The sequence below is a fragment of the Salvelinus alpinus genome, chromosome 27, assembly GCF_045679555.1.
Source record: "Salvelinus alpinus chromosome 27, SLU_Salpinus.1, whole genome shotgun sequence".
In the NCBI taxonomy this organism is placed as follows: Eukaryota; Metazoa; Chordata; class Actinopteri; order Salmoniformes; family Salmonidae; genus Salvelinus; species Salvelinus alpinus.
In genome coordinates this window covers 41723566-41735819 of record NC_092112.1, presented here as the reverse complement: position 1 = coordinate 41735819, position 12254 = coordinate 41723566, and the positions used below count along the sequence as shown (strand labels likewise).

The 12254-nt window shown below is 43.0% G+C and overlaps 1 protein-coding gene across 4 annotated transcripts in view; it reads right to left on the bottom strand.

The window, feature by feature from the left end:
* LOC139556583 (MAM domain-containing glycosylphosphatidylinositol anchor protein 2-like) overlaps positions 1 to 12254 on the bottom strand; it is a 362908-nt gene that overhangs the window by 247316 nt on the left and 103338 nt on the right. For all 4 annotated transcript variants that reach the window (XM_071370710.1, XM_071370711.1, XM_071370712.1 and 1 more), the window contains exon 2: positions 5439 to 5578. In XM_071370710.1, coding sequence (XP_071226811.1) covers positions 5439 to 5578 — 140 coding nt within the window. The remainder of the gene's footprint in view (positions 1 to 5438; positions 5579 to 12254) is intronic.

The window sequence follows — 12254 nt, the reverse complement described above, 5'->3', positions numbered from 1 at the left end:
GTCTGAAAACTAGGCTCTGATCTCGGATCAGTTTAAAGCTCTGTATGTGTCCTATGGGTCGAAATGAACTGCACCAGCCTTCCCCTGGATGTCAGTAACCAATGAGAAGTGGAATGGAGTCTCTACGTATTTCTCAGACTTTATAAAAGGCCATGGAGTGGAAGGTCCGTTCTTTTCGACGCTCGTCAAGACGCAAGAGAGGACATCAGGATGGCATGCTCAAAAGCTCTCGTTATCGGCCTAAGATATATCCGTCTGTGATTTAATTCGATATAGGTGTTAGAAACATCATAACGAAGTTATTTTAAACCGATTTATATCAGTTTATGCGAGTATATTGCTATTTTCTGAATTTTCGTAGTATTGCGTTTTGAGGATTTGGATATGTGTGTGCCACGTAGCTATTGTTAGCTGCTAATTCCGAAGTTGAAGAGGACGTTTTACAACAAAGCAACGATTCTTTTGGACAAAGGACACCTTGCCCAAGATTCTGATGGAAGCTCAACTAATAGTAAGAACTATTTATGATGTTAATTCGTTGTTCTGTGGAAAAATGTAAAAGTATTTTTCGCTCATTATTGCGGCACTGGTCTGGCTGTAACGCACACTGTATGTCTAGTAACGTTAATTTAAAAAATCTAACACAGCGGTTGCATTAATAACTAATGCATCTTTCAATTGCTGTCCAACCTGCATTTTTTTAGTCAAGTTTTCGATTATTTATTGATTAGATTAGGTGCTTTTCCAAGATGGCGCCGGCCAGAATGCATGCCATGTTTTTACTGATTACATTGCATAACCACGATTTGTGCTGCTAAATATGCACATTTTCGAACAAAAGCTATATGCATTGTGTAATATGATGTTACAGGACTGTCATCTGATGAAGTATATCAAGGTTAGTAAAATTATATATCTTTTGCTGGGTTGTTACGATCGCTAACATTTACTGCTGGTAAATGCGGTTGTGATTCTGGCTATTGTGGTAAGCTCATATAATGCTATATTGTGTTTTCGCTGTAAAACACTTCAAAAATCTGACATATTGGCTGGATTCACAAGATGTTGGGCTTTCATTTGCTGTACGCTGTGTATTTTTCAGAAATGTTTTAAGATGAGTAATTAGTTATTTGACGTTGGTCTCTGTAATTATTCTGGCAGCTTCGGCACTATTTCAGATTGCAGCTGCAATGTAGAACTGTGATTTATACCTGAAAAATGCACATTTTTCTAAAAAAACATATGCTATACCATAAATATGTTATCAGACTGTCATCTTATGAAGTTGTTTCTTGGTTAGTGGCTATATATATCTTTATTTAGTCGAATTAGTGATAGCTACTGATGGAGTAAAAAACTGGTGGAGTAAAAAAAGTGGTGTCTTTTGCTAACGTGGTTAGCTAATAGATTTACATATTGTGTCTTCCCTGTAAAACATTTTAAAAATCAGAAATGATGGCTGGATTCACAAGATCTGTATCTTTCATCTGGTGTCTTGGACTTGTGATTTAATGATATTTAGATGCTAGTATTTACTTGTGACGCTATGCTAGGCTATGCTAGTCAGCTTTTTTACTGTGGGGGGTGCTCCCGGATCCGGGTTTGGGAGGAATTAGAGGTTAAATCCTTTGTTGTTGTTGTAATGAATTCTTTACAGCCATGTTTATTTCAGCATATTTTCAAGAACTTGTAGAAAATACACTTTATGACACTGTCAAGAAGCATTATAACCATCAGAATCATATATGTCAGATAGGCCTATCACGTACATGTCCATATGTCAGTCATCAGTCAAAAAAGGTGTCTTGTCCTGCTCCTGAAATCTGCTCCTGCATTCATCCCAGTCATCAGCAACAGAGCATTGGGGCAGTCTGACATCAATGTGTGTGCAATTACAATGACAATTGAATATGGTCAATGTCAGAAAAGGTTATATAACGTAAACATACTGTTGACAACTAGGCTATGGTGTAATAATTTTTTGCCTTGTGTGGTAGGTTTTGTGGGATTTGACACTTTAATGTAGGTCTCATAACCAGCCATAAAATAACGCAATATACAGTATGTCACAACGGGTCTAAATATATGTGTCATGACAGTGTTGTGACCACATTTGTGACAGGTTATGACAAGGTATGTCAACTGTTATGACATATTATGACATGGTTATGACCGTGTCATAACGTGTCGACGCTAGATGTCAAGTAAAGTGTTACCTTATAGGTAGTATGTGAGTTAACTACACGTTGCTTTTCATAACACTGCTAACTTCAATAAGAATAGAAGACTACTTTATTGTCCACTTTCCTTTCAGATCTTCGTTTTGCTTTCAACCCAACCCATGCAATTAAAAAATACGGGAGGAAGGTTCCTCCTAATCAAAACGATATCTTTCTTTTCTTTCTTGTCTAAAAACGACATATAACCTTTGGTTAGAATAGTGGCGTACTCAGGGCTACGGATCTGCTCCTCTCTTGGAGGAGGAACAAGTTCAGTCAAATTAGCATGCAGAAGAAGAAATGACAGAACTTTAAGGAGAAGAAGAAGGAGGGGATAAACAAAGCCACCCCGGAGCTAAGATTATGAACACGCTCAGAAGATAAATGTTTAATTCTAATGGAAAGATGAATTGTTATTGTTCACATACAACTATCCTTGATGAGGACTGACATCCCTTATGTTTTACCAACAGCCTCGGGACTAGTACACTAGTACAGACTACCCTCAAATAACCCCCTACTCTTCCCATCTACTTTGTAGCATGAGTCCCGACAACCCCCTTCACTCACACCAGAACCACCAGAGACCCAGGCTGTTCCCTCCCTAAGCCCAGAATGACAGCCCTGGTCCTCCTATGGGATCTGACTGAGGCTCATAATGACTCGCTTTCAAAGGAAATCCCGCCTCTCCTGCTACTGCCATGTAGCCCTTTGATCTCTCTCTCTCTCTCTTTATCTTTCTCTCTCCTCTGTTGTAATCTCTCTCTCCCTCCCTCTCTCTCTCTCTCTCTCACTTTTTTCCCCCCCAACATGAATCAAGAGTATGGAAGTCAAGACGGGGGAAAGAACAAGTTGTCGCCACGGATGAGAGCCGAAGATGAATCGCGTGTCGAGTGTCTCACTAATTTAAGTGTCCTTCACCTTTTCAAAGGGAATATAAAAATCAATAGCCTTCTCTGCATCCGCAACAACAGGACAGGACGTGTACAAAAGGATCGTACATATATATCGATCAAAAGGGAACAAAATATGAATGAATGTAAAATGGGAGTCGATCCCATCCCCAGATACACATTGAATTTGTCTAATCAAGCAAATGAACACAGTGCTGGACACGAAGTACTTCTTAATTGATGGATATGTAGTGTTCATTTATTTATTAGTGTCTGTATCCATCACTTCATCGTTGCAGAGCTGGCATGAGTCATGTTTTACATGACAGAGAATCGTGTCTGTTCTACATACTTATATCTTACTACCTGAACGCTCTGTAACATGGCACTCAGCTGAACGAGCCCTTGATGTCTCATCACAGGTGAGAATAAGCATGCGATTGAAGATGTCAAGAGCTCAACACTTTAATTGGTTGGAATCACGGAGAGCATAGATAAAAAGATCCTTGTTAGGATGCTGAGGACCCATTCTGCTCGCTCAACCCGCTTTCCTCCGCATTCATATCACACAGCACTGTTGTTTCCTGTTTTTAGTTATTTACTTACTTACTTGCGTTGCAATGTTGAGTTGGCAGACGCGGTTGCTGTTCTGTCTTCACACTTCTCATTAGATCTGCCAGCTTTTAATTAGGAATTTGCAGGTGCACAGTACAATACGGAGCAACAATAATTGACAGATTAATTTTATAAGCCGGTTTAGTGGGGAGACATGTGGAGTGAGAGCTCTGTGGTGCTGATACCAGCGGAGGCTCTTTAGAGGAGGAAGGGGAGGACCATGCTACGCAGTGAATTTCCAAAAATTGCTATTGTGAAAAAGTTCTCCTTTTTAAATAAAACTCATGGTTCTCACCCCCTTCTGTAGACTTACAGAGTAATTATGAGGACTTCCGGAGGACGTCCTCCAACCTATCAGAGCTCTTGCCGTATGAACGGATATGTGGTCCATCCAATCAAAGGATCAGAGAATTAATCTAATACTGAAAGCGTACGCTACAGCTAGCTAGCACTGCTGTGCATGAAGTGTGGTGAGTAGTTGACTCAAAGAGAGAGAAAGACAATAGTTGAACAGTTTTGAACAAATTAATTTCTTCAAAAAGTAAGAAGAAGCAGCAGAGGGAGAGAGAGAGAGAAAGAGAAAGAAAGATAGATAGAGAGAAGTAGCTTTTTCTTCTTCTTAGTTATACCTTTCATTTACTTCGCTAATGTGGCTAATTTAGCCTACTCAACAACTTGACTCAAATAGAGAGGAATACTATTTATGTTAGCTAGCTGGCTAAGGCTACCCAACACTGCAACTCTTCCAAGTCAAGGTAAGCTTTCTGTTTAATTAATATATTGCCACCAGGGCCCGCCGGTGTAACTGCTAAACTGCTTGCATTGTACACTGCATGATTGTACACATTAATTGAATTGTGGGTTTACTAATGCGTTAGCTCTAGTTTATTTTCTATAATGTTAATATGGTGACAATGACGTATGCTGTTTAATGTTAGCGGTTACGGTATGAAGGTTTGGCTTGAAGAGGTTTTTGCACCTGGTCACAGACAGCTGTTGTGTTGTGCACTGAAGTCCACAAGTGAAGGGACAAGGTGAGAAGAAGAGAGAGCGTAGATGCAAGAAGGTGTCAAACAACGAGCAAAGTGATGATGTTGTGTGTGGCTGCTATGAAAGTGCACTGTGTGTGCGGGTGATCAGGGGTATATTCATTCTGCCGATTCTGTTGCAAAACGTTTCTATTGGACCTACCTCAATTTGTCCAATAGAAACTCTCGTTGTAGAGAGTGGTGGGTGTTTGGACGAATGATTACACTCCAGATCAGCTAGATGCAGGCAAGAGTGTGCAAGGCGGTATTGAATGTGACATTTTCTGTCACCTTGATTACTCTAATTTGTCTCCCGACCTGTGCACCTACATTATACACTTTGATTTGTAGGCTAGGTTGTAGCAACCTCATGATGCGTTTAAGGCAAATTTGAGTATCATGTAGTAGCCTAAACCTATCAATGTTACATTGAGCTGGGTGAATGGAATATGAATGACAGTCATCCAATATGCTGTAATAGAAATAATGATATGCTCATATAAATAAAACAAATGATCCTCCCTAATCTTAAATGGCACCAACCGAGTCTAAGAGCATCTAAATTGGACTGGATATCTTCTGAACTGGTTCCAAAGGTTTCATAGTTCAGAAAGAGAGTGGTGGGTGCAGTGGTAAGTTAGTGTCCTGATTGGCTGTACAGAGTGATTGGCCGGTGGACTGACCTGTGGCCGTGGGTGTCCTGTGACCAGACAGGTGAGTTCCAGGGTCTCTCCCTCCCGGATGGTGTACACCCTCTCTGTGTGACGTTCTTCCTCCACGTTACACGCGTGGCCCGAGTGCACGATGCGGACCGTAGGGGGTGCTGTAGAGGACAAACAGAACAGTTAGTACATCCTAATCATTACAAGCACAAAGTCAAAGAAATTAACTCACACAATTTGCATTGGAGATCCTATATGTATAATTGGGGAAAGAAAGTGTGTGAAGAAATGAGTGAAGAAACAACATTTTTTTCATTCTATGCACTTCCCCTAAGCTTTTTATGTTGGTGTATATGTTTCCCATGGTCCTTCTCTCTCTTCGACTTTCCAAACGTGGAGAGATCTGAATCGATCTAGATGCTATCTGGATGGACTCCGAGGGACAGGTTATCAGTTTTAACAGAGTCAAGGGAGTGGCGCTGAGGAGGCACACACGCACGCGCAAACACACACACTTCCCCCATTGATTTCTGTCTGTTTGATCAAATGATCACCCAGCTTGGCCCCGTGATGACCTTGTTATGATACACACGATCCAAAATCTGTGGGGTCTGGGCCCTGATTTTCCACAGTCACGGGTTTAGCTTCTTTTTTTTTTTGGATTACGGTTCAATTGAACAGCATCTGCAGGTATCATGTATCCCGTCAACACTCAACATGCCTATTCACCTTCATTTGATAGCATTGCAGGTAGTCTGTCCCCTCATTAAACATCAACACATCTACAAACAAACCTCTAAACCCAACAATCTAGCCGCACAGCAATGACAAAAAAAAAGAAAATGAAAAAAACGTTTGGTGATCAATCCTCTGTGCGTAAAAGAACCGCATTTCTCAAACTGTTCTAGTGAGTTGTCCAGAGAAATAACATAGATCATTTGTAACAAGGTTTTTTAGGGAAATAACCGGTGCAATCCCTCTCTCTCCAGTAGGTCCTGCACACCCAATTGTAACTCCACTACTCTACAGCGCGTCCATCCCCATGTAATTACAGCACAGGTGTGTGATGTTTGTCTCTCTATTCCTTACGCTCGGCCGACCATGCTGATATTTATGAGGACTGATTCTGCCTGCGGTTCACCCCTGTGTAGAGAGAGAGAGGGAGGGAGAGAGAGAGAAGAGAGGCCCAGTGGGATCATGGGCAGAGAGGCAGGGTTGGGGGGGGGCAGATCAGGTCAATCGTCCATGTCTCCTCTACCTCAGCAAAGGAGAGACGGTAGGTGAGCCTGGGGATGCACGCTAGGCCCACTGGGCCGTGAATGATGGGGTCGAATTAATTTGACCCCTAGAGGCTGATCATAGGTCTGGGTATTCGTTTCTCCCTCGAATGATTTAGGTTAGACCGTGGAAGGTAAACTGAACTCAAATCTGTGCAGTTTGGGTAAAAGGAGTCTCGTCATTAGTCGCTTCAGGGCGTGAGCAGTGAACAAGACTAGGGTAAAAGGAAAAATGTAGTAAAATCAGATGGGTACATACAGTCCCTTTCACCGTATCAGTGTGGTTTCCTGTTCCAAAACACTCACACCCTGAAGCAGAGATCCACATTCGTCCCCAGATTTTTCTGGTCTCACAACACGCTAATAAGCCTAGCGATTATGTGTGTGTGTGTGTATGTGTGTATGTGCATGTGTGTGTTTATATGTGTTTATGTGTGTGCGCATGTGTGTGTCGCAACAATCCTCCTGCAGGCTGCACTTGGACTCCCAGACACAGTGCATCTGCACACGCTAACCCGAGACGCTAATCACACGCCCACCTCTTACTGCACCACTGTGACTGTTCACTGTTTGTCCTTTACTCAGCTTGTTAGCGTAACGCCCTTAAATAGCATTTAGCACGCAAACTGCTACGTAGATTGATTAACACTGAGACTGATGCCAACAACAATTGCTAACTAGTCATGCACATGGACAGAGCCTGCAGTGGGTCTTGCCATTTGGGGATAAATCCGCCAGCAGTACATTCCAGAGGGGGGAAAGAGGAATGAAAGCCTTGGCTGGGGAGAGAAAAGCTTCACACACGGCTGCCACTTAAAACAAAGGAGGCTTAGGATAAGACCCTAGGGCGCAAGGCAACACGGTGCTAATGCAATTTACTCCAATAAGCCAGTATCTCTACAACATGCTATCAGTCCTGAGACCAGCACAGAGCAGCAGAGGAGGAAACTGGAGAAACAACCCTAATGAATGATCCTCAGAGATGCTGTAAAAGCACCCATACGCGCGCTCCCCGCTCGCGCACACAGCCGCACACACAAAAATATCAAGCACATGAACAGATAAAAAGCTTACGTACACACACACACAAGTGCACAGACGCAAGCGCAGGTGCAAGCACATATGCACCAATCAATTGCTCACTGCTCCCATGTGCACACCCAGCACCCTTGACACTTATGTAGGGCACTACATTGAGTGCCTCTCTCTCTCTCTCCAATGCTGTGATGACAGAACCTGACCTAACTCATCTTCTGGGCTCTGAGATATGTAGGGTCGACTAACTATACATGTACAGTGACCTATGCAGGGTAGATCGAGTACCAGTGAAATTTAGGCTAGCTGTTGTAGTATTTAGGGTAAGATGTGTGTTAGAGAGCCGCATTCCCTCCCGCGGGCCCCGACAGAGAGCAATGTGGCTTGGTCAGCATTGTTTCATGACGCGGGCTGGAGCAGGATGAACTTTGGGATGAAAATATATATTTGTTGTTATTTTTCGAACGGCTGTCTTTCTGTTTTGTGTGTGTTATATATTGTATTAAAAGCACCTCTTTGTCGCACTAGTCACAAACGTTCATAGGAGTAGTAGTAGCCTACCTCTACTCAGTAGCCTACCTCTACTCAGTAGCCGACCTCTACCCTTGTGTTGGGCTTGCAAGATCAAATGTGCCTTATGTGTTGTCTCAATTAAATAGCATGTAGGCTATATGCCTGGGCGGAGAAGCACCCACAGTTGTCTTTCCATGGGAACTAACTTCCTAAATATGATAAGGTATTAGTTTAGGCTCCGACATTGACTGGAAATAAATATTGATAACACACTTATTTGTGTCTGCCTGCAAATTGTCTGGCTCCTAAATTATACAAGATTATTTTGAAACGGTTGTCTTTCTGTTTTGAAGACTATTCATTATATATTTTATTAAACGCTCCTCTGTCGCAATAGTCACAAACTCTAATAGGCTAATTCTTGCTGATTTACATTCAGTGGCCTACCTTTATTCTCTTTTGTTGTGCCTGCGAGATCTAGTGCATCTACAGTATGTGTGGTCTCAATCAAATAGCCTGTAGACTAGGAGAAACACGGCGCAGTTACTTTGTACTTCCTAAATATGATTTTCTATAGTTTAGACCTGACATTGACTGGAAATATTTACGTTCAGACTCCGACATTGACTGAAAATATGTACAACACAGGTAGGCCTATCATTCCGCTCCTAAAGGCTATGCAAAATGTAGCTCAAGTCAAGTAAGTGTCCACTCTCGTATATTTCGCCCAACTCTACTCCCTTTCAAACTACATCTACCCTATCGACTGATATAGCCCAATAATACCGATAGCATAATGGGCCATATGAGAATCTGTTGTATTTGTTTGCGCATTTTGATCTTGACTAGGTTGAAAATATTGCTGGGACCGGGGCTGCAAAGCGAGCTACGTTACACACAACTACAATAACATTGCAGGACTGCGGTTGGGTTCGGGGCCAGTTGTAGCGGTGGCAGGTGGGAGACTGACGAGAAGCCAACAAGAGCAGGCGGGGGTGCAGTATGAAAAGCAGCGGGAGAGAGATGAAAAAATAAGTCCCGTGTGCAGACCTCTACTGTGTGTCTCAGGTTGGCTGTAGTGTCAGAATCCCCCCCCCCACACACACACACACACACACACACCACAGCCCGGGGAGTGTGTATGTGCTATAAATGAAATAACTTCCCCTGCAGTGAGGGAGTAGGGGGAATGTGTGTGTTTGTGTGTATGTGTGTGCATCCATGCTAGCTTGTGTGTTTATTGGAGGAAGCAAAATAGGGTCCCACCGGACAGACAGCCCGGCCCTCCATGTCCCTAGCCGACAGAGGAGAGACGGGACAGCTTTATCCACAGACAGCCAATGGAGAGATTAAAAGTGATTTGGCTAAAGCATGCCTGTCACCATGGCCCTGGACTGGCAGAGACAGAGAGGCACAGATAGAGGCAGAGGGGGTTCTTGGCAGGGACAGAGACTCTACATTTGACAAACAAATGCATGTGAAAAAAAGCCCAAACAGCTGGGTCTCGTTGACGCTAGGCTTAATGTCTTCAGAACAACCCCTTAAGACCATTATACATGTTCTGCTAGTTTCACGGCCCCGTTGGGCTTCTCAGCGTGTGTGCATGAATGCTTGCTTGTGGACGTGCGTGTGTGCGTGCGTGTTTGTTGAGCGAGTGAGCAAGAGACAGAGAGACAGAGAAAGAGAGTGCGATTGGTGAGTATGTGAGTGAGATAAATAGAGAGAGAGAGAATAGTGCACAAGGGAACAATAACAGTATACAATGCCTAGTTTCCCTTTGTCTCTGTTATCCCACCCAGAGTCATTATCAGGAGGCCGCAGGACCCATGATCCAGGACCACCACTGTAGAAGCTAAGCTTCTGTCAGCTGATGTCAGAACTAGAGGTTGGTAAATCAGGGGAAAGATTACATCATAAAAGAGTACAGCAATAACGTCCTTATGATTCAGGCTTGGATGTATTCTAAAACAAAACCTTATGTAGTCTCATTATAGGTGAACAACACGAATGGATAATAAGAGGGAAAAAAACACACAGACGATCCACCGATGGTTGAAACACTGTTACATTAAAACTCGGGGATCATCTAACAGTGCACAGGTAATTCCATTTTGTATCCGCCATTTTGTACACCCGGCACCATTGAAATCTTCTTGTATGTGTGCAAACACTACCAGTAACAGCAGAAAGGCACTGACTCATATGGATGACACAACATTGGGTTGACTGTTCAGCACATGCATACACCATTACATCACTGTCATCAAGTAAACCTGACCAGACTTGAGTTGATCACTGTCCCTCAGCATGAGTTGCCAGCAGCCGTTGATCACACCCGTTAATGCACTCACATGCGCTCCTGTCCCTAAACTGTTGTTGTAAATGACCCTTACAACAGCATTACATCAGCCTTACATCAACATTTCATCAGCATTCCATCAGCATAGATCATCTAGGAAGACGGACTGTGAGAGACCAGCTGTGGAAGCAGACTTGGATTGAATACATGTCTGTATGCATATCAAGAACCTTCATATACTTGATGTACAATTGATTTATCTTGTCTGTATGGAGCCAATGGAATACTCCCCAAAGTGCAAGCTCTGCCCATCCTGCACAGGAGTGAAGTGAACTCCAGCTCTGCTCAAAGTCTTTCAAAGTATAAAACAGGCAGCCACAGTAGTTCCACAGAAGCACTGAGAAGCTGTGCCCTGTCAGTGCCGCTGTCCATGGTGCTGGACCAGAAGTGCTGAAACGGCTATATATTGCTATGAAGAATGTCATGATATTCTCATGTGGACTGCCAGCCTTGCTACTACAACACCACTGACAGGATGACTCCTGTGAGTTGCTGAAACTCTTAGTTCCATAGAGAAACCTAATGTCGCTGGATTGACAAGTCTTTAACAGCCATTCCTAGCCAAACATCATTCCACATTCCTCTACTGGAATGTGGAATGATACCGGTTTCTTTCTAACCGACAGCAGCTGAATTTGGGGGAATTCTTTGTTCTATTGGCATGCTGCTGAATGCTCTAGTGGATACATATTGATTGGCTGAAGTAGTCTTGTAGAGGGGACACTGGTGTGTGGAACCCTGCAGTGTTTACTTGTTTGATGGCGATGCTACATACGTGTGCACAGACACACACACACACACACACACACACAAACATACACAATCATGCCACACAATCATTCCAAATGTGTGTATACACTGAGTGAACATCACTATTTACAGATGGATTATTGTGCAGAACCAAAATGCCAAATTGTATCACATGACAACAGTCACTATCACCAAACAATCACAAAACAAAGGTCTATTTTATGTGTTATGAGGCCATGCAATGGTATACTATAAAGACATTGTAAACACTGTATACTGTATCTTTATAATCAGATTACACACACTTCCTTACGTCAATACATGTTTAAATCCCCGTTATAAGAGGATTAACCGTGTAGGGTCCAGGGTGGTAAATATATATTGCTGTTAAGGCCTTACGACTTCTAGCATCTCATGGTAGTGATTATTAACAATACTTGTTTTACTGAGGTATATGGCTGTACAGAGCCTACTGACACATCTATAAACTAGAAATGACACACAAAGGGACACAAGCACACAAACACACACACAAACAATATAGCATTGTTCCAGTTGACTAAGCCTCAGTGGGTTTTTCCCCTCTATCCTGTTCTCCAGTCTCTATGTCTGTGGTGCCACATTGGCATGACAGCCCTGTTGAGCCCACTTGATTTCCCTAAACAACCCTAATCGGGCATCTGTAGGGGAGGATAAAGCCCAGATTGTCTGGAAGCAGGCAGCAGCTCTCTTACGATAGGCTAGTTCCAACCAGCCCTGCAGAGAGATCACTCCAGATTCAAGTCGAAATGTGATGTTTTTGCAGGTCCCCAGGACGTCGGGAGACGCAGTCAAAACCGTCCACTGAAAAAAAAAAAAAATCTAAACAAGTGCCTGGAGCTGGGATTGAACCTGCAGTCTATG